The sequence below is a fragment of the Syngnathus scovelli genome, chromosome 13, assembly GCF_024217435.2.
Source record: "Syngnathus scovelli strain Florida chromosome 13, RoL_Ssco_1.2, whole genome shotgun sequence".
In the NCBI taxonomy this organism is placed as follows: Eukaryota; Metazoa; Chordata; class Actinopteri; order Syngnathiformes; family Syngnathidae; genus Syngnathus; species Syngnathus scovelli.
In genome coordinates this window covers 9,346,712-9,372,992 of record NC_090859.1, presented here as the reverse complement: position 1 = coordinate 9,372,992, position 26,281 = coordinate 9,346,712, and the positions used below count along the sequence as shown (strand labels likewise).

The following is a 26,281-nucleotide window of genomic DNA, read 5'->3' as shown; positions in this document are numbered from 1 at the left end:
TAAGAAGAAGAAGAGGAGGTGAGGGAGGAGAAGGAGGAGGCAGAAGCCGGGGGATGATATTTTCGTCCGAGTAGGAGCTCCCTCTGACGGGACAGGTAACGCCGACGACCCGCCGGCAGTGCTCCCAAGCCAGCGAACAAGTCTGCGGCTTAAACGTCCAAAATGTATCGAAGCTAAAATACATGTCAGCGCTTGTTGTTCGCCATCGTCACACGCCCGTCTCCAGGACGTCAGCGAGCAGCGGGGCTTGTTTTGCCGCCAGTTGTCACCCAGCCACCGACCAGCCGAGTGGGCGGCTTGTTTGGTTCTCCCCGTCAGCCGCAGTGTAGCCACCCCTGCCCCCGCGTTAGCTCATTCGGGGGGAATCGGAGGAGTTCGGACTGCGGGGACGCGGTTATCTATTGTGTCGCCGAGGTGAGTCGCCGCAATGTCACCGGTGTATGTGGTTATATCTCCCGGAAGGGGCTGGGTCATGTCATGCTAATATATTGGACCATTAAATCGGCTAATGTCATTAGCATGGATGCACATTGACACCCATCTTTTTCATGAGGCTGCATAAAACAGTCAATCTCATTTGCTGCTCCATTTTTATTGGAGTTGTCTTGGCAACAGCGCTCCCCACACCACCCACCTTGTCTCAGCCCTCCTCATGGCCCACGTCCCAGTAAAGGCGTCCTTCAACTTAAGTTATTGAATAGATTGTGCTCCACCCTATAAAACAAAAAACATCCAACCTTCTACAAAGGGATGAAATGCTACAGCGCACTCGTCTGCATTACAGTTCTGAGGTTCTCGGTTTGAATCCCAAGTTTTCTTGGCCCCCAAATTATTTGTCTGTATTTACCAAGTGAGTGATTTAGGACCAGTTCAGGGTGTACACTCACTTTCAGCTGACATAAGCTCCAATTCAACCACGATCCGATTGAGAGATTTACAAAATGGATGCATGAATTATAGTAGGCAGACCTTGAGGAGTATTCCCTTGTTTATTGAAGGTGAAACTGATAAGAAAGTCCCAAGGCGCAATGATAATTTGTGGTTCAAGATTTAGCTCCTGAAAGAAATGACTTTGAATGTTTTTGCTTCATTTCAAGTCCAGACGCTTAGTAGCTGGTTTAGTTTAGCTTGTGGTGGCTGCCAGCTGACTTGATGGTATCACTGTTGGTTATTTTTATCCAGACTAGAAACTATATAGCCCAAGTGAAGAAGGCCTCTGTATTCTTGGGTCTTGTCACTTTTGAGCACTAGGTGGTGTTTTGGGCCCATGAAGCCAATGACCCAGACTTCTATCTTGACCCTGACTCATCAACAGCTCTTTTTTTTAAAATCTTTTATCTCAAGTTTACTCTGTCCACATCCACTCACTCATTTGTTTTGTCTTTCAGGTGCTCGTCAAGGTGAAGATAATGATCAGACATGATGCCCTGTCAGACTCATGTGTTGCTCAAGTGGCAGGAACACCTCAACAGTTCCTGGGCGGCCGAGGACAGCTCGCAGACGGCTACCAGGCGTGGAGCGGCCATCCTTTACAGCAAGCTTCTCCACAACAAGGAGGTGGTGAGTCTGGCCCAGCCCGTTCAGGAACTCGTTGGCCCTCGTCTGCCAGACTTTGAGTGCGAGTCCTGCGCCGCCGCGGAGAAGGAGGAATATCTTTTAGCGCTGCTGCAAAGTCAACGATGGCTGGCTCGCCGGATGCTGACGCAGACCCGCTACACGCAGGGTCTCCACCACAGGCTGATAGCTCTGCAGAGGATCTTCTATGCCATTCACACCAAGTACCATGATAATTTCCGTGCTCAGCTTCCCTCTCAGGCCGCAGAGAACAGTGCGGAATGCGGACATCTTGAGCTGGCCTCTGAGCCGTGTCTGCCAGGGGGGCTGCCCAAAGTCAAGTCGGGCACAGATGTTCTGATCGAGATGGGTGTGAGGACGGGTTTGAGCCTGCTCTTCTCACTGCTGCAGCAAAACTGGAGGTACGCGGCTTCTGCGCAACCAGAGTCCATGCTGTGCAACGACGTTCTGGCCACCGCCTCTTCCGTGCTGGCATCCCTGCCTTCGCTTTCCCTGGCCAACGAGAGCAAGATCCCCTCAGTCGGGTTGGACTGCCTGGCACAAGTGGCCGACTTTCTGAAGAAGACGTCGGCGAGCAGCGGGAGCGGCGGCGCCGACCTGACGGGCCGGAGGCTGGCGTTGGAGCTGCTGCTCGGACTGGCCATGCAGAGAGGCTCGCTCAAGTTTTTCCTGGAGTGGGTAGAGGTGGCTTTGGCGGCCTCCGTGTCTTCGCGTTCCTCCTCCCAAGCAGCCGGTGTGGGATTCGATTTCATCTATCAAACTCTCCTTCAGATGAGACAGTTTTCGGTAGGTTACAGTTGAATAAAGACTACTATTTCAATTTAGCCACTGATGTTCTAGTTGTACACTTGTCTGATTTTGTGACAACATATTATCTCGTAGGGGTTCAATGGCGATGCCATCAACATTCTAGTTCTCCAAAAGGACAAGGACGGACTTTGCCGTCTCTCTCAGGCGGCCCTCTGTCTCCTTGAGGAGGTATAAAAGTATATATTTTTTTTTTTTAGCAAAAGTTTTGCTGGCGCTTACTATCTACTTGTCTTTTGCAGATCTGTAACCTGGCATCCTTCTGCCTGTGCTCCTGCAGCGCCGACGCAGACGCTCCCGGCGCCAACAGCGAAGCCGTCGTGGTGTACGTGTGGGGCAGCAACAGCAGTCATCAGCTGGCGGAAGGAACGCTGGAGAAAATCTTGGTGCCCAAACCCACGCAGGGCTTCAGTGATGCCCAAATGGTGCGTCTTTAAACACTATAACAGACCTTTGTCAAGGCCAAAAGAATTCTGAACAAGTCGTGACCTATGCAAAACCATTCTCCTCCAGTCCTGTAGGTGGCGATAATATGCAATTTAAAGCAGTCTACAGCTCTATGTGATGGCCTATAACCAGACAATAAATATCAAGATACTTCTTAAGATCCACCTCTTTCCCTGAATTGCCACCATATTTAATTATATAAATATTCTATGCTATTATTTTTTTTTTTTTTTTTTTGCAATGACAAAATAAATTGTATTTGCGCAAATGATTGAATGAATGACCCTTTGTTCACTTTTTAAATAATTGCTCTAAACTTCACCACGAGACAGTGGGGCTTCAGATCACATTGTGATTTTCTTTCCCCTAAAGGTTTGCAGAAATAACCACTCATGACCTTCTTTCAGATCGAGGCTGGCCAGTACTGTACCTTCTCCGTGTCGGCGGACGGCGCTGTAAAGGCGTGCGGTAAAGGAAGCTATGGCCGTCTGGGCCTGGGTGACTCCAACAACCAGTCCATGCCCAAGAAACTGGTGCTGGAGCCCCACAGGAACATGAAGAAGGTGTCTTCCTCCAAGGGGTCAGACGGTCACACTTTGGCCATCACCATGGAGGGAGAGGTAAGATAATATTTGGTGTGAATATGTTGAGATGAATTAGGATGCCACTTGAGATTTTCCAAATACTTTTTTTTTTAGGTGTTCAGCTGGGGTGATGGAGAATACGGGAAACTGGGCCACAGCAACAGTGCTACGCAGAAATACCCTAAAATCATCCAAGGACCTCTGTCAGGAAAAGTAAGCAAACTTTCTGAAGAAATGGGCCAGTGCTACATTTTGAAATTTTCCCGCCTTTATTCCAGGTTGTCGTGTGCGTGTCTGCCGGCTACAGGCACAGTGCTGCCGTGACCAACGAGGGCGAGCTTTACACATGGGGCGAAGGAGACTTTGGTAGACTTGGTGAGAGTCTTTATTTGACCTCTTGTAGCATGTTAGCAACACTGTGCTAGCTTTCCAAATTTATCACGCAGGCCACAGTGACAGCCAAAGCCGCAACACGCCCACGCTGGTGAAGGACATCAGCGGCGTCGGCCAGGTGGCGTGCGGCAGCTCACACACCATCGCCGTAGCGCAGGACGGACGCACCGTGTGGTCTTTCGGAGGAGGCGACAATGGTAATGCTCGTCGTAACAAACATGGTGTTGTTACTATGCCCTCACATCGATGTCACCCTTGCAGGTAAACTTGGCCACGGCGACACTAACCGCGTGTATCGGCCCAAGATCATCGAAGCCCTGCATGGATGCATCATCAGGAAAGTGTGCGCTGGAAGTCAGTCTTCTCTAGCGCTCACCTCTGCGGGACAGGTGAGGAGCTGCCTTCAGAACATGGATACAAATTTCATTTTGGTACAACTGGGAATCATCATACCAAGTCAAACTATATCATGGCTATTTGTGTGATTCATCCAAGGTGTTCGCATGGGGCTGCGGCTCGTGTTTAGGGTGCGGGTCATCCGAGACCACCTCCCTAAGACCCCGGTTCATAGAAGACCTGAGCATCACTAAGGTCATCGACATCTCATGCGGGGACAGCCACTGTTTGGCACTGTCGCACGGTACGATGAAGACTCGCCAGCATTTCTTTGTTCTTCTCTCTTATCTTGTGTTGTTTTTTGTATGCAGAGAACGAAGTGTACGCCTGGGGCAACAACACCATGGGCCAGTGTGGGCAAGGCCACACCTCCACGCCCGTTACCAAACCCAGGAAAGTGCTTGGCCTGGAGGGAGTGTCCATTCAGCAGATCACAGCAGGAACTTCCCACAGCCTGGCGTGGACTGCCGTACCGACTGACAGGTAAAGACTTTCCCAAGTGCCGTGTACAGATACTGACAATCCGGCCATGTTTTTTTTCCCACACATTATGAACATTCTGGACAAATGTGTGTCAGTTAAAATATATAAAACTTTACTGAAAACGTCCCAATTATATATGTTAGCATTTAGACTTGTCTGTTTTGCTTGAATGTTTAAATATAATGTTTTACGTGTCAGTAAACCTCCTCTGGGAGTCACAAATTACTTGAAGCAAGCATGCTCGGCCTCTTTATTTACATTAAATTGGTGCCAATCTGTTAGTAAGTGATGTTGTGTTTCTTTTGCCAGGCAGCTGGTGGCATGGCACAGGCCTTTCTGTGTGGACCTGGAGGAGAGCACCTTTGCTTACTTGCGCAGCTTCCTCGAAAGCTACTGCGACGGCATCGGGGATGACTCCCCCCCGCCGCCATTCTTATCCAAACGGTATGTGCATGTCAGTGGATGTTGCAAACCTTATAAGAGTAATCCAAACATTAAAAAAAAGAAAGCTATGCGATGGGAACTTTAAGTGCCATACATTTGCTTTGAGCATAAAATGACGCTGAGGTCCGGATGTGGTCACATAAGTAGCTCTCAATCTCTCTGTATATGTTACCACAGGGAGCATCATCAGTTCATTTTGCTGTGCATGAAGCTTCTGTCCGTCCATCTGTCCCTGGCTCACGCCGGGGGGACCGGTGCTATGGTGTTGGGGGCTCAGGGCAGGCCCCTCCGGAACCTGCTTTTCAGACTCATAGACACCAACATGCCCGAGTCCATACAGCAGGTACGCTAGTCTTGTCATGACGTCGTACGAACAAGCCGCTCAAACATTTGTCTTTGTGTCCACATGCGCAGGCGGTTATGAACACGCTTACCATCGGCGCCTCGCTGCTCCTGCCTCCACTGAGGGAACGCACAGAGCTGCTTCTCTCCCTCCTACCTCAGGGACCGCAGAGTCTAAATGTTCTTTCCAAAGGGCAAGTAAGTGCAATCGGGACAAGTAGGACACCCCTATGAAGTACAACAAGAAAGAAATATGACGGAATTATCCAGTATTCTGCTGAAAAAGCCTTCATGCAAGACTGAAGTGTGCTTGTTGGAAATTTCTGGTCCACTTTATCCCAAAGGCATCATTTTTCATTAGAATAGTTTGGATTCGACAAAAATCATACCACTGTCTCTTTCTGTTTGTACAAATGACTGAGTTGTTAGAGAAAGATGTGCCAGAATGTATCTCTGCATAAATTTTCCTAGGCGCCTACTTCCAGGGACTGCATCTGAATTTATTAGATTACAGTCATATCATAAGTCAACAAAAGTTCAACACAGTATTAGCTGAACACGCTAGCACATGGACAAATAAAAAAATATTTCCCTCCAAGTGAAAGTATTGTATTAATATAAGATCAAATTCATTTTCAGTTCTAATTTGTAAATAATGTAGCTTACTGTTTTTGTGCATTTGCTAGCGTCTGCAGTTGGACATGGTCCTGAGCAGCCTTCAAGACCAAAGTCACATGGCGTCCCTGCTGGGCTACAGCAATTTCGGAGACGTGGCAAACTTGGTACCACCTCTGACGCCCGCCCCATCTACCCGACCGTCCTCCTCCTCCTCCTCGTCTTCGTCATCCGAAGCATACGACCCATTTCACTTAGCAGAGGTTCTTCTCAGAACCCTTCTGCTCAGTATTGGCTTTTACACGGTATGAACAAACACCGTTCCACTTTGAAAGCAATGACTGGGTGATTTGTGGGCCTCACTACAGTGTTGTGTGTGTTCACATAGGAACGAGCATTTGGGGAATTGGAGAAAAACAGCGATAAGATGCTATTGAGTGATAGTCAACGAGAGTCTGAGCCTCCCTCGCACTTTCACCAGCTTCTCTCTGGACTTCACAAACACATGCTTGCCCATTGCTACATCCACTTCAGCCCTGAGGTACAATTTACGGATATAGCCTATTTTTTTTATTTAATGTAATCCGCTTTTATTTGCTTAAAAATCCCATATTAATTTTCTTTCCCTCTAATAAGTGAAAAAAATAAGGTTACTTATTTTTGTTTTTCCTCTGAATCTCTTAGGAATTGATTCTCAAGGGTTTTAGACTCAATCCTCAATTTTTTTCCCCTCTAAAATAATATAATGTTTTGTGTAGTGAAATCTGGTATGCCCCCAACATAACATTAAGTAGGATGTTAAATTCCGCAAAAAAAAAGATTTATCGTGCCTGCTGTAGCAGTCGCCTTAACGTTATGTCACACTTTAACGCCTGCTGTTCTCGCTGCCTTTCAGGACGACAGCAGTGTCAAACTACTTAGTGAGCATCTTCACTTGATGTTCTCATGCGCCGCAGAGACGCTTCGGAGATCAACCAAACTTTTAAAAGACAGCTACATGGACACGCAAATGATGAAGAAGCTGCACAGTAAGAACACACCAGAAGCCATTTGGAAGAAATCCATCCATCCATCATATTCAACCTTTCCCCTCTTCTGTGTTGTCCAGCGGTGTTGTACAACTCCATGGCAGGCAGCCTGCTGTGTCAGGTCATGTACTCGTTGCTACTTTTGCCCCTCAGCACGGTCCAGCCTCTGCTTGGCCATTTGTTGGACTTGCTAGAGGACCTGGATAGTTTCAACCGCTTGTTGCCGGAGACAGGCCTTCTTGAGGAGCAGGAGCTCGAGGTTGAGTTCTCGACACTCCCTTCAGGTCTGTGGTCTTAGCGCTGACATGCTGTTCAGTAAATCAACATCGATTCTGACAAGTTACATATCATCTAGATGCAAGTGAACATCAAGAGGAAGAGGAGGAGTGCTCATGGCTTTGGCTGTTGGATTTAGAGCGCTCTGTAGCACTCACGGTCGGACGCTGCCTTGGCGGGATGATGCAAGGTCTGCCGCCCTCCCCCCAGGAAAGAACCTCAGAGTTCTGGCTAAGCAATGTGCTCCTCCGGAATGGCCTCGAGATGGATTATGAGGAGCTTGGTAGGATCTATATTTTGATTCCTCCTTTTTTCCCCACTTACATAGTTGTCCTATTAACTAAAAAAAAAATATATATATTTTTTTTTTTACAAATGACCTAAATTTAGGAAAAAAGTCATTATTGAGGAGGTAGAAAAAAAATAAAAACCCTTACTTTAAAAATGCTGTAACATAGATGCTTGTTCTCCAGACTCCAGCGTGGCATGGCTTACTGAGGCGGTGCTGCTGGGCGGCAGCGATTCAAGACTGTCCGAGCTGAGCTTGACTCAGGAATCTCTGACGTTACTCGAGGTGGCGCTGGGATCCTCCAGAGGGCCTGCCGGGTGCCTTCTGCAGAAGATGGAGGACTATGCTCTCGGCAGAGGTACATTGAGTTATAAAATAACTAAACTGGTTTCGATATCCCCAAAACAAGTTAAGTCATTGTTTTAGTTCAGGTCAGTGATAGTCTGCCAACAGGAAGCAAGTTTTAAAAACACTCCAAAATATTCTTTGTCGAGAACAGAGTGGGAGAGTGAAGGATCTTCATGTGACGGTTTGCTGGAGGCCGTCTGTCGTTGCAGCTTGGCAGCACTTCTGAAGCACACGGGCATACCAGACAAATCCTGCTGGCAGGACAGGTTGGTAACACAATGTCCTCATAATGCATTCACGGACATCAAAAGTACAAAACACTGTCAAAAAAGTCAGTTTGCAATGATATATACACACACAGACAGTATTTTGTTGTCTTTCAGATATGAGCCCTGCAAGAAGCTGTTAGATGTCTTTGAAAGCGTCTATAAAATCAGAATATCCTTGTTGGCCCACAAAAACTCCCCAAGAACCTCGCAAGTGCTTGCTGCTGCCAGACAGGTACCACCTTTTGGATGAATATGATCAATATCATAAACAGACATATTTATTGTTGTTCCGGGTGCTGGCAGACCTCGGCGTGTCAGAGTCCCGCGTTAGAAGAGTCAGGAGCTCCTGTGGTGAAAGAAAGCGAGCGGCTGTCTGTAGGTCAATGCAGCCGGGAGGTGCAGGTGCCGCCGCCCCCTGAAGCCAACCACAACCAGGACCATGAAGATGCAGTTGAGGAATCACTGAGCAGCAATCAAATAGATCTCACAGGTTAGAGACCCAGAGCTCCCTTTTTTTAATTTTAGATTCAAACACAACATTCCTGTTTATACAGAAGTCCTGGAGTCCTTCATGGCAACCCGTGAGGCCATGCAGGTGCAGCAAAACATGACCGTGTACGAGTCCTTCGGGACCTCCGCGCTGCCTGGGACCGTTGAGAGCCCGGTCAGCCCCCACAGAGAACTTGATTCCACACAGCATTGGGACAACCGGAGAGAGTCGGAGGAGGAGATCTTGCCTTTCCCCGCCACCTGTCGTCTACTCGTTTCCCGCTGTCTTTTCCTACTGCTGGGAGTCCGACCTGCCTGGGCTGAACCCAGTGAGAGGGAAGAGAGTCAAGCAGCTAACGCTAGCACCAGGTAATATTAGTCTGAATATTTAATTTCCTTTAAGTCCAATTTTCATAAGCTATGTTCTCGTTAATCAACATTCCAGGGCAACTACACAGTCTTCTGGTCTCAGACAGCAGGTAAATATCATTTTTGAAAAAGGATGTTTTTGTTTATTTTTTATTGTTGTTTATTGCACATCATGTTTCTCATTCAGTCTGACCAATCAAAGACCACTTTGGGATCATATAAGAACAAAATGGGTAAGTGTGTTTTATGATCAATCATTCATCCTTTCATCTTACGAACCAGTTAGTTAAAATCGCTGTGTTTTGTTTCCTTCCAAGGTTTGCCTCTCTGCTCTCTGGACGTCATGAAAGACGCTTGGGATCGCCTGCGTCAGTGCATCAGCCCGACCTCCCCGGCCACGACCCACTTTGGTGACAGCACCCAGCTGATCCTGGACCAGGCTCTCCAGTTTGTGTGTGGCAACACGCTCCAGTTTACAGTGCCCACCCAGGCTTGTCATGAGGCTGATCCCAAAGCTATAGCCTTTGCTATCCTCCAGCAACAACAGCGGGCTGAGGTATGTATACAGAAATATTTGTGCTGGTTTTGAAGGCGGCTTAATCTCCTGTTTTGGTTAGATGCGCCTGGAGGCCTTCCGTCAGATGTCGCCTTTCCTGTCCAAGATGGAGAAGTGCGGCTCTCCGCAGTTTCCCACCCTGTTACAGTCGGTGCAGCTCCAGTTCCTGTCTGGCTGCTTTGCCTTGGGAACGCAAATCATGGGCTCCCCCGCGGGGGGCCATTACGAGATGCGCCATTACACGGTATACATGTGATGCTCATGCTGAAATCACTTTTGTTGGCAAGTCACTACTGGAGTAATATGTCGTACATATTCTCCATGCAGGCTGGCACCCATTCAGCTGCCTTTGACATGCAACGGGAATTACAATGTGCAGCGCAGGCTTTCTACCAGCAAGTGGTGCATGTTCTCAGACAGAGGGTCCTGCTTGAAAGAAAACATCCAGGTTCTGTAAAGTTGATGTATTTCGTGGACATTTAAAAAAAAACAAGTGCCAGTAATGTCTTCGTCCGTCCTCAGGTTCGTGTCAACACCTCCTGCTGGCCACCTTGTTTGCACTGAACTTTAGCTACCAGCCGATGGATCTAGTGCTAGTGGTCAAGCGCGGCATCCTGGAGCTGCTCTGCCTGCTGACTGATAACAGTTGCGCCCTCATGAACCAAGGCTGGCTCACCGTCTCCACGTCAGGATGTCCACTCCTGAGTGGCGCCGTCAAGCTGGCTTGTACGCGCCTGCTGCAGATCCTTGCAGTCACTTCCAGGTGAGACTTTAAATGTCTTTTGAGGAAGTAGCCATGGTGACCAAAATAGCCGTGTCCTTTCAGCTCCTGTGAGGATCTGCTGCCTCTTGAGATTTCACAATCCCTCATGGAGGTCATGTGCCAGCATCTCCAAAATGTACTGCATGCATTCCATCAGCAGCAAGCGGCAGAAATTGCAGCAGCAAAGACGAAGATGGACGAGATTGTGAAGGATGGCTTGAACTTAAAAGGTGAGGTGATTATTGCTTATGGTAGGTTTTATATTTAATATATTAGTCATGTTAGTTGTTTGCTTGCTAGCTAACTATCATAACTATATATTATTTTAAAAAAATTTAAAAAATAAATAATTGCTATATATTTTTTTTCTTTTCAGCATCAGAAAGCAGCCGAGTGCTCGAATGTCAGCTTGCCGACTTCTTAGTATTCCTTAGGCGGGTGTTGTCCTCACGAGTGATGAAAACACTCTCCTCGTTCATCAAGTGGGTGGACCCACTCATGGCCATTATTTCCTACAAGTGCTCTTCAGGTAATTATGTTCTAAGTGGAGACCAAGTTAGAATTCTATTTTTAATTACATTTCTATACTGTATATGAATTATATATAAATTCACACTGCTTGTTCACCAGGATCACCATGCTTCCAGAACCTTCGCACAAAACTCCTGGCCTTCCATGTTTTGGAACGACTGTTGCCTGCTTGTTCTGAGCCAGAATATGTTCAGAAGGTAGGACATGGAAAGTATGCAATTTCATGTTCATTCAGTTTGACTATTTTAATTTTTTTTGTTTACTTTTGTTGTAGATTGTCAAACAACTCTTTCAGCTGATGTCTGTTTACATGTGGGAGGAGCCTCTGGCCGACATGACCCATAAAGAGACGACAGTAAAGGATTCTGAGGTAAATCCGTTAAAATTCTGAATTCAAGAGTGTGATATGTTTTTTTTTTTAAGAAGACTGCCAAACATACTAATCTGTATTTTTCTTGTGTTAGAATTCCGGCAGCAACGACGAATGTATCCCCATCGGAGATTTTTCCTTCGACCCTCATAAGATAACGTGCTGCTCCCTGGAGAGCGGGAACATCCTCTCGCACGGAACCGGTGGAAAAGGTTATGGCCTGGCGACCACAGCCATCACCTCCGGATGTTTCATTTGGAAGGTAAACAGAAATTTTTTAAAGAATATTTTCCCCATCCTGACTTTGCTCACCTCCCCTCAGTTCCACATCGCCAAAGAACATCGAGGCAACGAGGGCACGTGCGTGGGCGTGTCACGCTGGCCCGTCCGGGATTACAACCACCACACCACCACCGATATGTGGTTGTATCGCGCCTACAGCGGCAACCTGTACCATGGCGGCGAGCTGGTCCGCACGCTCCCATCCTTCACCCAGGGTGACACCATCACCTGCATCCTGGACATGGAGGCTCACACTGTATCGTTCGCTAAAAACGACAAGGTCTGTTCTTGTAGTGTCACTCCGGCTGATCTGTAAACATTTTCTAGTTTTTTTTTTTTGTCTGTATATTTATGCCAGGAGCCAAAATTGGCCTTTGAGGGTGTGGTTGCCTCCGAGCTGTACCCATGTGTCTTATTCTACAGCAGCAATCCAGGAGAGAAGGTACCTAAAATTTTGGATGGATGTTTGACAAAATTTCCTTGATTGACTATGGGAAAAAATATTATTACATTAATTTAACTTTCAAACACATTGCAATGAAAATCTAATTCTTTTGACATTTATTTGATTAGACAGCACAAATATATTTTTTTTATATAGTTTGTCCATGGGAGGAAACTTGACTTTATACATTTAAAACAGGTGACACTGGGGGACCTTCAGATGCGAGGCATGCCCAGTAACTTGCTACCTGGCGAGCCGCTGTGCAGCCCACACAACACCGCCCTCATCGAGTCCACGATACAGCTTTTGCGGCGGCTCCACCAATACGATCAGTGGACGCCGCACATCAACCAGTACATCCATTCCAGCTTGGAGCTCATCGGACCCATGCTGAAGGAGGACCACTTGGGACGCTTCGCCCCAGGTCGGTTACAAGCCCAGCTTATGGAACTTCTCGTCTGTTTTAAATACTTCCTTTGAAAAATGTTCTCATGGCACTATACAGGCCACGAGCAAACCTCCGAGCAAAATGATCCATTCCAAGACCCTCATCAAAGCCACTTGTCTGAGTCCAAGCTAGCTGCCTTGTGCACTGATGTGTGGCCCGTGCTGGCGTTGATTGGAGGCGTGGATGGCGGTCTCCGGGCTGGGGGATTGTGTCTTCACAAGCCCAGCGGGCGCAGGGCTGTTCTGCTGGGGGTCCTCAAAGAGAGGAGCTCACTGGCCAAGCTGCAATGGGAGGAGGCCGATATCTCAATCAGGTATCTCAAATAAAATTAATAATAGGAATGGGCATAGAAGGAATTTGTAAATTGCAACCTCAAAACTCACAAACTTCATATCCACCGCTCATTAGCAGATACAATTTGAGAATTCCCAAATTGATTGCCCATCTCTAGTATTTGAATGTCATCAACATTTACAACATGTGTGACTATTTTATTCAATTTTTTTCTTTTTTTTTCCCCCCTCTCCTTGATTTTACTAATTTTCTCCTTCATTGGTAAATTCACTAATCCATCCTGGTGTCGACTCTGTGGCTTCTCGCTAACCTATCTGTCAATAACTAAGCTCCGCAAATTCTTGGTCACCCAGCGACACTCCCATCGCTTCGCTCGAGCCCTGCGACACGACCAGCTGCGATGTGGCGCGACTGGGAGGCCTCAAACCGGCGGTGCTGTTGGATCTGATTTACCTAATGGGGATGCTGGAAGAGCGAGGCTGGCTCGGGGCTCGCACGGCCACCGCTGGAAAATTGTCGCAAGAGAGCCTGGCTGAGTGCGAGATGCAGTACTCTCTGGACGAGGTAGATGATCTCATGTGCTTAGCAGAAAACGACTGGAAGAAGGTTGAAGACGATGAGAAGACGTCCGTCAAAGATAATGTAAATGTCCAAGAGGAGGGAACCAGACGGCTGCAACCATCTCAAACCAAAATAAACACCTTCGCCTTAGAGCTCAGAGCCATCAAAGTCTCCTACCTTCTCATCGGCGCCTTGAAATCCCTCGCTGTCGTTTTCAGCTGCGAGAAGTTGTCGCATTTGCTCTCCGGGCCTAAGCCGAATTCCACCTTATCGAGTCCCAGCTCTGACCAGGACGAAGCCGATGGAAGTGGTAGCGAGCGATGGGACGAAAGCACCGAGCTGAGGTCTGTGCTGCAGTACGTGGTGCAGAGCATGGTCAAATGGGCGGTCCGACCCTGTCCCATAAAACAGAGAGTGTCTGTGGCAGACCTGGAAAGAGCTCAAATCATGATCTACAAAGGCGCTCTGAGTGGACTAGAGGATAAAGAACGCAAAGGTAACTCAGGTCCACCTTCTGAGAGTTAACTTGGCAGCTAGGCTGGGTGGAAATAACTCAATCATTTTTTTGTTTTCCAGAATCAGGTCACCACTCCACCTCCCAGCCCATTTCCAAGTCTTCCAGCTCTGTCTCCTTGTACAGCGTCGGCTCGGAAGGCACCGCCATTTTCGGCCAGTCCAACCGAGCCTCCGCGTCATCGTCCAACACGGAGCTGGCCTCGTCACTCCCGGCTAACCTGCAGGCGGATGCTCTTGATCAGTTCAACCCCTTCCTACCCATCAGCCTTCTTCAGTGAGTATTAGGGTTGCAATATTGTATCGATACATTCCTGAATGATATATATATATTAAAAAAAATCATTATGCGATAATCAGTTCATTAAACACGCATATTGTGTTGTGGCTAATTTCAGACACATGGTGCTAACTCATTTCCCCACGCTTACCGGACTGGTCAGCAACCCGCCTGTCCTACATCCCTGCTTCAGCCTGGCCAATTCAGCTTCGTGCGACGCCTTCACAGAGCAGCAGACCAGCTTCATGGAACCCGGTCCTTGTAGCACGCAGGCCCGAAGCAGCCTGGGTAAGAATAAGTCTCTTCCATTCTATCCTTTGCTCTTTTTGAACCACACTGTTACAAAACACATCTGTCGGTCTTATTGTCAATGTGCTTGGTCCTCAAAATTAGCATGTTTTTTGTCACACCAGTTGAAATCACTTTCTTTACCACTTTAGTCCGTATTGTATATTAAGTCAGAAACACTATGGAGTTGCTTTTCAGTTTTTTCTGTTTGTGCACTTTTCCTTTTTTCTCCCTCACTCCCAGAGCGGACTCAAATGTTTGTCACCAGCCGCTTGCTTGAAATGGGATTCACTATGAGACATATCTACTGCGCCATGGAGGCAGCAGGTACTACTATTGCCACCGTGTTGTCCTCTTCACATGCTCTCTCACGTCAACGGTTTGGCCTTCATTTGCATGCTAAGGCCTCAGCCTTGTTGGCGATTAGAAACATTCCGATCGAAGGAAAATGTATTTTACATCAATTTACTTAAAAAAGACAAACATAAAATCCCCTCTTTTAGACTTAGCGGGTGAGCTGGACTCTCGGACCATCGAGGTGTTGGCTAGCTGGATGCTGGAGCACCCGGTGACGGATGAACAGCAGACCACCGAGATGCCCAGACACGAGAGTGAGCCCGACACACCGTCCTCCGACGGGCCCGAGACAGTGCAGTGCCCCGAACGTCCTGCCAGTCAACCCACTGAGAGGTCAGTGATTCTCAAAAAACCTTATTATAAATAAAACGACATTACCAACTGATTTAAATATCGCCAGCTTGCTGCCCGGTTTGGACTGGATTGAGCGAGAGAACTTCTTAGATGTCCACCTGACAAGGAACAGACCTCCTCCAGCAAGGCGGCGGCGGCGTTCAGGTCCTACTCAGAGGACGTCTTTTCGGAGGGCAGGTAAGAGTCGGTTTACTGTCTAAGAGAACCTAAACAGTGAGGGGAAAAAAGTTTGGTGTGGAATCATTTATTGCCTAAACTGGTTGCTATTGACAACATAGCACAAACAAGAGTTTTACTATGCAGTTAAACAATGATGATGCCTCATTATTTTCTTTTCTACCCTTTGTTTGAATTGAAAGGAATTCCCGTATCTTCAGATTTGCCGTCACCGAACCCCATCCCACAGCTGTACCCACAGAACACAGGCGATTGGCCTGAGTACGTGGAGTTTCATCCCTTCTCCACGGAGGAGGAGTCGGAGCTGGGCTACATGGACGACGTGTACCACGAGGAGACCTACGAGGACCTGCTCACTCCTTTCTTCAGCCTGGAGAGAGATACGCTTCACATAGTTGAGGTGACACATTGATACGACCTCTTCTCTCGAAGCTTTAAAATAAAATGATCTCCGTCTTTTGTTGTCAGAGTGGCGAAGAACACAATCCGATGGTGAAGTGCGAGCTGTGCAACACGCTCACCTTACAGTTCAACAACCACATCAAGCGCCGGCATCCCGGCTGTGGTCAGAGCGCCGCGCGCAAGGGCTACGACAGCACCGGCGCTTACGTGGACGTCTGGTTCAAAGGGGAGTGCGGCTCCAACTTTCCCTTTTACCTCCTTTGCACTTCCTGTAGGGAAAAGTACCTCGCCGCCAACACCGGCGATCCGAGCTCCAGAAGTGAACGGTAAAGCAAACACAAAACGATATTTACTGGTGCATTTCTCAATATTCTCGCGTCATTTATTTCAGGATTAAAGGCCTGACGAGTGATCTGATTGGCCGCTTGGACAGCACTTCTGATGGTGGGTCTTTTAACTCAAATACTTTCCATCGTTTAGTTTTACATGTGCAGCATGCCTCTTTCCTCAGACGACTGGGAAATAAACCACCAAGATGAGAGTGACCAAGACAGACTGACAGGACTGGAGGACTTTGGGCTTCTGCTGAGACCACTGGGCTTGACTGAAAAGAAGCCAGTGCCCGACCCCATCGGCTTCACCGAGCCTGATCCGCTTGGGGCGATGGTCTATAGCTCGGTGGACCCACTAAGGGACAATCTCAAAGGTAGTTTTTATTTATACAATCATTTGCACTTTTTTTCATGGGAATCATTCTGAGGGCTAATTAACAGAAAAAACTAAAAATACCTAAAATATCTGTCCTACATTTTTGTTTTTTTTAGCAAGTAACTGCTTCCTAAAAAACTGGCAACTACATAAGCTGGGTTCACTGTGCACTACTTTTCCAGACTCCTATTATACGACATGTTTTCTTTTCGCCACTAGGGGATGCTGTGGTGGAACAAAAAGGCTCCTTGAGTCTGGGCCAGCAGGCCATGTCTCTGAGGGACTCTCACGACCGACTGAAAGCGCTGAGAAGGGTGACCTCCACGGCTCAGATTTTGCTAGCGTACAGCATGGTGATGCGAGCCCTTTCTCAGACCGCTTGCAGGTAAGTCCACCGATGTTTTTCTGGTTTAATATGTCGCTACTCCTCCTTTCTCACTCTTTCCTAGTCCATCCGGCGGTCTGGACTCTTTGGGTCTGGCAGACATCCGCATCCTAGTGCGTTTGATGACACTTGCCGCGGCGGGCAGGGCGAACACCTGCGTGGCCAGACGGTCGGACGGCAAGGGGTCATCCTCCGAACGCGGCAATTCCAGCTGTCTTAGCTTCTTGACAGCAGCTATAGGCAGCGTAGTCTCCCGCAGCCCATCCGCCTACAGGCAGCTGGTGGAAATATGCACTCACGTTAGTATGCCACAGTTGGTAGTCAGTGTTGTTAATGTTCTTGAATACAAACCATATTGTCTTTTGTAGGACCTGATGGCAGCGGCTACAGGAATGAATATTCCCAATAGTGAAGCACAGCAGCGAGCTTGCTTAACTGTCAGTTTGGTGTCTGCTGTGACGCAGCAGCAACAACAGCAGCAGCAGGTGAGGGACTGCGGCGAGCACTCGGAGTCCTTTCTGGTCACGCAGAGCCTTGTGGCCTTGCTCACCGAGAAGGCTGTTCACTGCTACAGCGCTGACAAGGCTGAACACGAGACTCATGGTGAGTCATTTACTAGGTTTTATATTTACGAGCCGCCGTTAGCTTATTTGTTTGTTTTGCGTGGCACAATGTTTCGAAAACAAATGGATGATAAATAGAAATAAATGGTGAATTTTCCCAACCAAGATGCAGGACACCAAGGCCTGTCTTCCACCTGCCCCTCTGCCCACCGTGCCACAAGAGTGGGCCCTCTCGAGCTGGCCAACGCTCTGGCGGCGTGCGTGTTGTCCGCCATGCTGAGCAGCCAACACCGCCAGTGGGCGGCGCAGCGGCTAGTGCAAGCTTTGGCCGCAACCGGGCGGGACGGACCTGGGAGAGCCCAAACCTTCAGTGACCTTGCTGGCGATCTGCGTAAATGTCCTGTAAGGAGACTGGAAGGACACTATAATAAGGTGTGTGTGGATCAAAGAACACAGTGGAATTGAATTATGTGAGTAAATCATGGGAGAAAATCTTGGCTATTAATTTTTTTTTTGTGTGTTTTTTAGGTGGCCACTTGTTTCTGGAACAGTGAACAGAGCCTGCTGGCTACTTGCTCCCAGGATAAAGTGGTGCAGTTGTGGAGCGTCAGTGAGAACAATGCCCAGCTGCATACCACCTTCTCCTGCATAACCAGGTAAGAAAAGCTGCACCCTCAAATAAAATGTAAATATTATAAAACTACTCATCCTGTTTGGATGTCTGACATTGAAAATAAACTAAAAGTAAAATATTTTTTTGTGCCTCTTTGGTCTTCTCTGCAGTAAAACAGACAAAAACTCCGAGAGGGCAGGCAGATGTCATCACAAGTCATCCCCTGTGTACTGGAGCACCGGTGGAGACTTCCTGGCTGCCCCGGAGAACAAACACATCACCATTATGAACATCAGAGGTAAACATAAATTACAGGGGTTCTCTTGAAAAGTAGCAAATTTAAAATTAAGATTATAAATCGTAAATAACGAGGATACGTTGACTGTCTGCAGGCTCTCATTGTCACACGGAGGCTCAGGTATCGCGGGTCACGGCGCTGTGTTGGGCCACAGCGTTTAGCTTGTGGCTCCTCGATCAGCCCGAAGCTTACAAAGTCCGACCCACCGAGAGCTTGCTGGTGGGACGGCTGGACGGCTCTCTCTGCTGGCTGCGTGTCACCATGCAGGAACTCGACTTGCTTGTGAAGACCACCGAGTTGACTCACTGCTACAGGATGGAGGGTGAGGAGACGAGGACATGAACGTTTACAAACGGTGTTTTCCTTTCTGGTGAGGTGTTTGCAAGATATTTAAATATTCTTGTATTTTTGACTTTCCCAGCTCCGCAGTGTGTGGCTTGGCACAGTGAGGAAAAGCCATTTGCAGTCGGCTACCCCAGCGGAAAAGTCCTTTTGGCGACTACTGAGACCTACGAGAACGAGCCCTTAGTATTGCTGCCCATCTACCAGGTGTGACCATAGTAGAATTACATTCCGCCCCTGCGTCAAGGTAAAAGAAAAATGTGTTATTTCATCTGAGGTTGATTTGCATATGCAGGATGGTGTCACTTCCCTCAAGTGGGATCCGACGGGGCACTTGCTGCTCTGTCTGGGCAGGTCGGAGGTGGTGAAGATCGTCGGATGCTCGGGGGGCTCCTGGATGACGTTCCACTCCCTCGCGCATTCCAGCACGGTCAACGTCGCTGAGTGGTGTCCCACCGCCGGCCGAGCCCCGGACCCCATGCTCATGATGGCGGCGTGAGTTTCATCTCGTCCGATCTTTAATCTGATCATTTAGCTCAGGTTAATGGAAAATATGAAAAATAAACACTTCCCTATTCTCACCAGGAAAAAAAAATCCAATAGTAACTGTGTGTTGTAAATAAATATAGAAGATGATCTTACATTATGTCAAGACAGCATCTTTAATGATGAGTAGCATTCCAGTAGTAGCATTTCACAGTGTGCAGAAAGATTTTTTTTTTACTGTAACTCTTATCCTTGCAGAGGTTGTCAGAACGGTTCGGTGCATGTGTGGACGTTGCCGCAAGCGAGTGCTGCTGTGACTCTGCCAACCACGCAGAACAGCTCTTCCAGACAGCATAAAAGCGCCACTGTCATGGTCTATTCAGCCGTCTTCAAATTTAAATCATATTCATATCAGGATTTTAACAGCGGGGTTGTTTTGTTTCAGGAGAGTGCAAAGTGTGTGTTTGTCCTCCTCGGTCACATCACAGCGGTGAAGTCGCTTTCGTTTTGCTCCAGTGGTCTGGCGCTGGTTTCTGGAGGAATAGGGGGGCTGCTCAACATCTGGTCCTTACAGGTCAGAGAGTATGAGTCACCGCTGCAGTTACAGTAAACCCCCGTTTATCACGGTGGATATGTAAGACCCGACCAGAATAGATGAACGTAATGCTAAATTTAGTATTGCCTTAAAAATTTGTGATATAGCCACGATGCAAAAGATAAGCCATGGTCTCCTGGAGAGATGGTTCACTGTAGTTGTGTGTGTGCTTGCAGGATGGTTCAGTATTACAGACCGTTACGGGTTTGGGATCCGTCGTCAGTACTACGTGGATCCCCAAAATGGGTGTTGTCGCCTGTTTCGGGAGGTCAAAGGTAATTTGAATCCATGAGCAATTTGAGATGATTTTTGCTTGTCAATCACATTTGCTTCCCGCACAGGATGTCTTGTTGATCTGCTGCACCCCCGACTGGATCACTCAGAATCACGTGCTGGCTTCCTGCCGCATGGTCCTAAGAAGCCAAAGCATCTTGGGTCTGCATCGGGCTCCTTGTTTGGCAGTGCTGCTGGAGAGGCTGCCCCTGCTGCTGCAGGAGCAGTATGCCTACGAGCGGGTAACGAACCATTATGACCTCTTAACCTTTCAAGCACAGTGTGACATAACTTCTTGGCCAATATAAATCAATGAATGTGTTCCTCTTAATTTAAAAGTGTGTGTTGACCTCCAGATTTTCATTTATACATTTATACTCAATGCTAATCTCCTCCCCCAGAACCAATTGTTGTAGTAACAAGACTTACCTGCAGGGGGCAGAAGGGTGCTTCAGTTCTTCCAGACCAGTCTAATGAACACTTGATGTTTGCAGGCCCACGTAGTTGCCGGTGACCAACTAGTCCACAGTGCCTTCCTGCAGAGTGTGGCCTCTCTCGCTGTCGGTTTGTCGCTAGAAGAGTACCTGTGCCATTACCCGTGCCCACCGCATCACGCCAACCCCAACACCCGATCTTGCCCAGCCGAATGGAACTGGCTCGCCACCTACGCCACCACCGTGCGCAGTGCTGAGGCTATCGCCAGCGGCATTGTTTTCCCAGAGTCCTTTGTGGTTCCAGAGTTTGAGGAGGGGGATGAGGATGAAATCTCAAAGGCCCTGGTAGGAAACAATTATTACACACTGACGACTATCATTAAGTGAGTTATTTCAACTAGCTACTGATACACAGGATAACAGTAAATGGAGCTTCAAGATGGATGAACAGCTGATGTCCTGGGCAACCACCCGACCGGAGGTAATGAATACCTATAAAATTGTTTTCAGTGGCAGGGAGAGTTTTCTGGATGCCAGTCAAAGGGACTCTGGAGATGTGTGAAAATAGAAAGTGTGTTTACCAATAATGTGACATCACTGGCTGTGAAAACTATTCTGGCTACAACACCAAAGCGCTATCTCATGCACCATTTTTTCACAGGACTGGCAGCGAGGAGGCAAGAGTGAGGTGTACCTGTGGGGGAACGGACGTTACGGACAACTGGCAGGAATGGGGACCAATCCCACGGCGCCTACTTTGGCGCCCTCTCTCCTACAAACACAACAGGTACTGTGACATTTCCAAGAGCAGTCATCGAAGATGTTCCTAATGTTCCATTTTGGCTGTCTTTTAGGTGGTGTGCGGTCAGAACTGCACTTTCATGGTTCAGTCCAATGGGGGTGTGCTGGCTGTTGGGGAAGGACAGTATGGAAGGCTGGGACAAGGAAATTCGGATGATCTGTATGTTCCTACGATTATCGGCGCCTTTCAAGGTAAAACATTTGTTAAACTGGAAAAATTAGGGAAATGTAGATTTAAGGAAGCTATGGATTTTTTTCAAATAGATTTTCCCAAAAAAGCCCACGTTTTTAGAAAATCTGACAATTTCTATCTGTGTGCAGGTTACGTGGTGACCCGGCTGGTGACATCCTGCGGCTCGGACGGACACTCCATGGCGCTGACTGAGACAGGGGAGGTGTTCAGTTGGGGGGATGGCGATTTTGGGAAACTGGGACACGGCAACACCGAAAGGCAGAGAAGACCCAAACAAATTGAGGCATTGCAGGGGGAAGATGTCGTTCAGGTGAAGACCATTTACCGTAATTTCCGGACTATAAGCCGCACCGGACTATAAACCGCACCAGCTAAAATTCAGGGATATTTTAGTTTTTTTCTTACATAAGCCGCACCGGACTATAAGCCGCACGTGCACATGAGTTTTTTTACAAAGAAAGACAGTACACAGAAAGCCGTAAAAATCCATAAATACGCCTCGCCGCCATTTAAGCCTCAGGGTTCAAAGTAACCTTCTGAATAAAATGCATTAAAAGTTCACATTCATTACAACTTGTTTTTGGTGAGCAAAATGTCAGAAGAATTGAATTTAAATGCTAATTGATTGGGTTTTAATACAATGCAGATGGTCCAAACAGCGCCACTGCTTTGTGTAATCTCTAAGAGAAAGGATTTGGAGCCCTTTGACGCAGGTCACCTAGCGTGCATTCCTAGTAAAGCTCATAATAGTCACAAGCAACACAGCCAGAATAAGCAGCAGCCATAGTAGTGTTTCAAAATAGTATTTTTGTTGTTGTTTTTTTTTTCAAGATACCGCACAACAGTGGTCCACAGCGTTTTTACGAGTGCATAAAAGTGATCAAGTCATCACAAAAATCACGAAAAAAATCTTATATAAGCCGCACCTGACTATAAGCCGCAGGGTTCAAAATTTTGGAAAAAGTCGCGCCTTATAGTCCGGAAATTACGGTAATTCGAAAGTTAGTTCAAGTCGTCGTTTTCTTTAATAAGCATTGCTTCCTCATTACAGCTCGCGTGCGGGTTCCGCCATTCCGCTGTGGTGACATCTGACGGGAAACTGTTTACCTTCGGTAGCGGTGAATCCGGACGTCTAGGTCAAAGGTCAACATCCAACAGAATGCTGCCAGAGAGGGTAGCCGCTTTGGAGGGTTACCATGTAGGACAGGTAAAGACTTTTTGCTTTGCTCTGAACCTTGCAGAAGACTTAAATGGTAATATTTTTTCAGGTGTCGTGTGGTCTCAATCACACTCTGGTCTTGTCTGCGGACGGAATGATTGTATGGGCGTTCGGAGATGGCGATTACGGAAAATTGGGGACCGGCTCCTCAACGGCAAAATATTACCCTCAGGTATGTTGAAAATGTGTTTTAGCATATTATGGCTGGGTATTAATGTTGAAGTTGATTTTTGGAACTATGATGTCATAGTACGGCTGTGGCCCAATTTAGGCCCCGATACCAACGTTAGGAAACCTTAAAATGACAGTGATTACGTGTTTGTCGTTCACATGTTCAGAAAGTGGAGCAGCTGTGTAACAAAGGAATAAAGAAGGTCAGCTGTGGAACACAGTTTTCAGTTGCTTTGGCCTGCGATGGACATGTGTACACATTTGGACAAGGTACAGCTAAATAGAAAAGAAAGACAAAATCCTTTTTACATTCTTGATCAACAAAGATGATTCTAATTTTGATTGTACTCTGTTTATCCAACAGAGCGTCTGATTGGCTTGCCGGACTCCATGCTTAAGAACAAGTCATGTCCTCAGGTGGTTCCGGCCCTGGATGGACACTTCATAGAGGACGTGGCCCTAGGCTGTGAACACGTCCTTGCCCTGTCCTCCACTGGGGACGTCTACACCTGGGGCTGCAATAGTGATGGCCAGGTAGTTGGGCAGTCCTATTTTATAAAGTCTGACAAGGGCCAGATTAAATATAATACAGAATTAGCTCCGTACAAAATTGGTGTCAAAGTTAGCTTTGTAGCTAGCATGAAGGCTAATAAAACATGATTGGCCATTAATATTTTGAATACATTTTTAAAATAGTATGTTGAATACATCAAATTTTCTGTCCTCTTTCCTGCTTTTTCCAGCTTGGTCTGGGACATTCCAACCCGGTGAAGGAGCCTACACTAGTGACATCCCTCCAGGGAAAGAACATCCGACAGATCTCAGCGGGGCGCTGCCACAGCTCGGCATGGACCACACCCTCTACCTCCGTCAAAACCTCAGGTGTGCGATCACACTCCTTGCTTGCTAATACTTCCGCTTTGATATTAACATCTAAATCCTCTGTAGGTGGTTCTGTAAATTCCCAGCTAGGTCTTCCCCAGTGTGTCCCTCCCCAGTACAACACATTGAAAGGCTGCAGCCCTCATCTGCTCAGCATGCGCCTCAGGGTGCTCCACCACTTCTCTGATCTCATGTACAAGTCATGGAGGCTGCTCAATCTGGATGCCAGGAATATGGTAATCATGTTTCGTATCGGCCCTTTAAGAGACTTGCTCTTCTGTATCCGGTTCTTGACTTTTGTCTTACTGTTTCGTCGATTGTCATTCAGGTGTCTACTTCGAGGTACACTTCGGGGACAACAGCTATAGTCCGTGGTGAGCTCAGAGGTCTTCTATCACCCAAAGTCAACACTCTGCCTCTGGTACGCTCCATTGGCAGAACGATGACCCAGGGAAAGACATACGGGCCGCAGATCACCGTGAAACGTATTTCCACAAGGTACGTACGATTGTCAAGGGAATACAGGAAGGTCGCATTTACACTAGTCAGCAGGAATAGAGGAGTTTCCTGATGCTTTTGTGTTTGTTCCTAACCAACTCACAGAGGGCGTTCCAGCAAGCCCATCTTTGTACAAATTGCCAAGCAAGTGGTGAACCTGAACCCTCTCGAGCTGCGACTACCGTCCAGAGCATGGAAGGTCAAGCTCATCGGTGAGGGAGCGGATGATGCCGGTGGAGTTTTTGATGACACCATTACAGAGATGTGCCAGGTAAGGGATAACAAACAAACAAAATGGAACTCAAGTTGAAAGTTTTCTGATTTTGCTGGTTTTGAGCAGGAGCTGCAGTCTACTGCGGTGGACCTCCTGATCCGTACACCCAACAGCTTTACGGATGTAGGCAGTCATACTGACAGGTACTGGTGCACTTTCCCTCCAACCTTAATCCCAGTGCCCCCGAATGTCCAGTCTCAAGATTTGGTATTGTGCCCTAACAGGTTCCTGCTGAACCCGGCCGCTCTCTCCAAAGATCACATGGTCCAGTTTCGCTTCTTGGGCATCCTGATGGCGGTGGCCATCCGCACCAAGAAACCTCTGGATCTGCATCTGGCGCCGTGGGTTTGGAAACAGCTCTGCTCCATGCCGTTGGAAGAGCCTGACTTGGAGGAGGTGGACCTCCTCACCTTTCGCACCTTGCAAGGCATTCTCCATTTGGACAACAGCGGTATTACAGAGGAGAATTTCCATGTGGTGAGAAGTCTTCATCTGTGTATCACTTCTGTTTCCAAATAATGGAAAATTAGAAACAAACGTTGTAGTCTCAACCTCAAATTCCTTTCTCTCTTTTTACTACTCTCTTTTTGTTACTGCGTCTCGTCGTGAAGATGATCCCACTGGATTCGTTCGTGGCCCACAGTGCAGACGGCAGGCTGGTGCCAGTGGTTCCGGGAGGTCAAAACATTTCCCTCAATTTTTCCAACCGCACAGAATACGTGGAGAGGGCGTTGCAGTACAGACTTCATGAAATGGACTCTCAGGTTTGAAGCAAAGACAGTAGTACCCGGAATCCCACCAACCCCTCTTAACACCTGCTTATTAAACAGCAATGCATTTTATTTTTGGACCGTACTGTAATGTCCGTGGTTGGCATTTGTCCAGGTGGCGTCGGTCAGAGAGGGCATGTCGGCCATCATCCCCGTTCCGCTCCTCTCCCTGCTGACCGCCCAGCAGCTGGAGCAGCTTGTATGCGGCCTGCCCGAGGTGTCGGTGGAGACGCTAAAGAAGCTTGTCCGCTACCGGGACATCGCCGAGAGCCACCAGCTGGTGGCTTGGTTCTGGCAGAGTCTGGAGGAGTTCACCAATGAGGAGCGCGTGCTTTTCCTGCGCTTCGTCTCCGGCAGGTCCCGGCTGCCGTCCAACCCGGCTGACATGACGCAGAAGTTCCAGATCATCAAGGTGGATCGGGTGAGTCAACGCTGTAAAATGAAGCCTGATCTAAAAATTTTGAACAAAAATGGGAAATATTTTTAATACATGTATATTTTCCATCATTACTTTATTATTATTCTCCTGAATTTCCCCTTTGTGGGTCAACTAAGGATAAATCTGTGTCCCTCCAGCCCGTCAACGGCCTGCCGACGGCTCAGACGTGTTTCTTCCTGCTGCGCCTTCCGCCGTACACAAGCCAGGCGGTGCTGGCCGAGCGTCTGCGCTACTCCATACACAACTGTCCCTCCATCGACATGGACAACTACATGCTGACGCACAACACGGAGCCCTTAGAGACCTCCGACACTGAGGACTGAGCCCGCCATTATATGCACTGACTTTTAATTTATTTTCCCCATGGGTGAGTGTTGTTGTTTTGCATTTGTGTGAAGTATTGTGTATTTATTGCAGTGCTTGAATCGAGAAGCCACTGATTATAATATAGACTATTTCTTATCATATAAGCCACAGAATCAATGTGCCTGTTTTAAGATGTAATTTAAGTATCTGTCCAATGTAGGCAGTGTTACTGTAAAATAAAGACTGCTTACTTCTA

General features: G+C 47.6%; 1 protein-coding gene across 2 annotated transcripts; it reads left to right on the top strand.

Annotated features, from left to right (window-relative positions):
• Positions 1–26,281, top strand: LOC125979954 (probable E3 ubiquitin-protein ligase HERC1). Of its 2 annotated transcripts, none has more exons than XM_049738868.2 (80): positions 1–414; positions 1,389–2,361; positions 2,458–2,553; positions 2,625–2,807; positions 3,237–3,449; positions 3,528–3,626; positions 3,692–3,788; positions 3,860–4,003; positions 4,068–4,195; positions 4,302–4,446; positions 4,514–4,685; positions 4,995–5,129; positions 5,307–5,472; positions 5,544–5,669; positions 6,158–6,391; positions 6,475–6,627; positions 6,982–7,114; positions 7,195–7,398; positions 7,470–7,673; positions 7,864–8,037; positions 8,179–8,293; positions 8,411–8,528; positions 8,600–8,786; positions 8,851–9,154; positions 9,231–9,264; positions 9,342–9,387; positions 9,472–9,710; positions 9,772–9,954; positions 10,038–10,158; positions 10,233–10,473; positions 10,537–10,703; positions 10,850–11,002; positions 11,104–11,201; positions 11,279–11,374; positions 11,469–11,636; positions 11,697–11,936; positions 12,015–12,098; positions 12,300–12,525; positions 12,607–12,862; positions 13,197–13,900; positions 13,981–14,194; positions 14,316–14,485; positions 14,729–14,812; positions 14,989–15,175; positions 15,243–15,373; positions 15,556–15,773; positions 15,842–16,101; positions 16,167–16,219; positions 16,287–16,481; positions 16,703–16,868; positions 16,933–17,167; positions 17,237–17,471; positions 17,598–17,863; positions 17,960–18,087; positions 18,215–18,342; positions 18,437–18,664; positions 18,764–18,891; positions 18,980–19,179; positions 19,429–19,543; positions 19,616–19,744; positions 19,942–20,040; positions 20,107–20,280; positions 20,533–20,817; positions 20,888–20,953; positions 21,134–21,259; positions 21,327–21,465; positions 21,595–21,776; positions 22,518–22,673; positions 22,735–22,857; positions 23,024–23,126; positions 23,221–23,390; positions 23,600–23,738; positions 23,805–23,974; positions 24,067–24,236; positions 24,342–24,507; positions 24,577–24,653; positions 24,735–24,987; positions 25,122–25,274; positions 25,396–25,701; positions 25,857–26,281. In XM_049738868.2, the coding sequence occupies exons 2-80, from the start codon at positions 1,420–1,422 to the stop codon at positions 26,040–26,042; spliced, it is 14,241 nt and encodes a 4,746-aa protein (XP_049594825.1). In that variant the 5' UTR covers positions 1–414; positions 1,389–1,419; the 3' UTR covers positions 26,043–26,281. The 2 variants fall into 2 exon arrangements, with proteins under 2 accessions (XP_049594825.1, XP_049594824.1); XM_049738867.2 differs by having other exon boundaries at positions 13,173–13,900.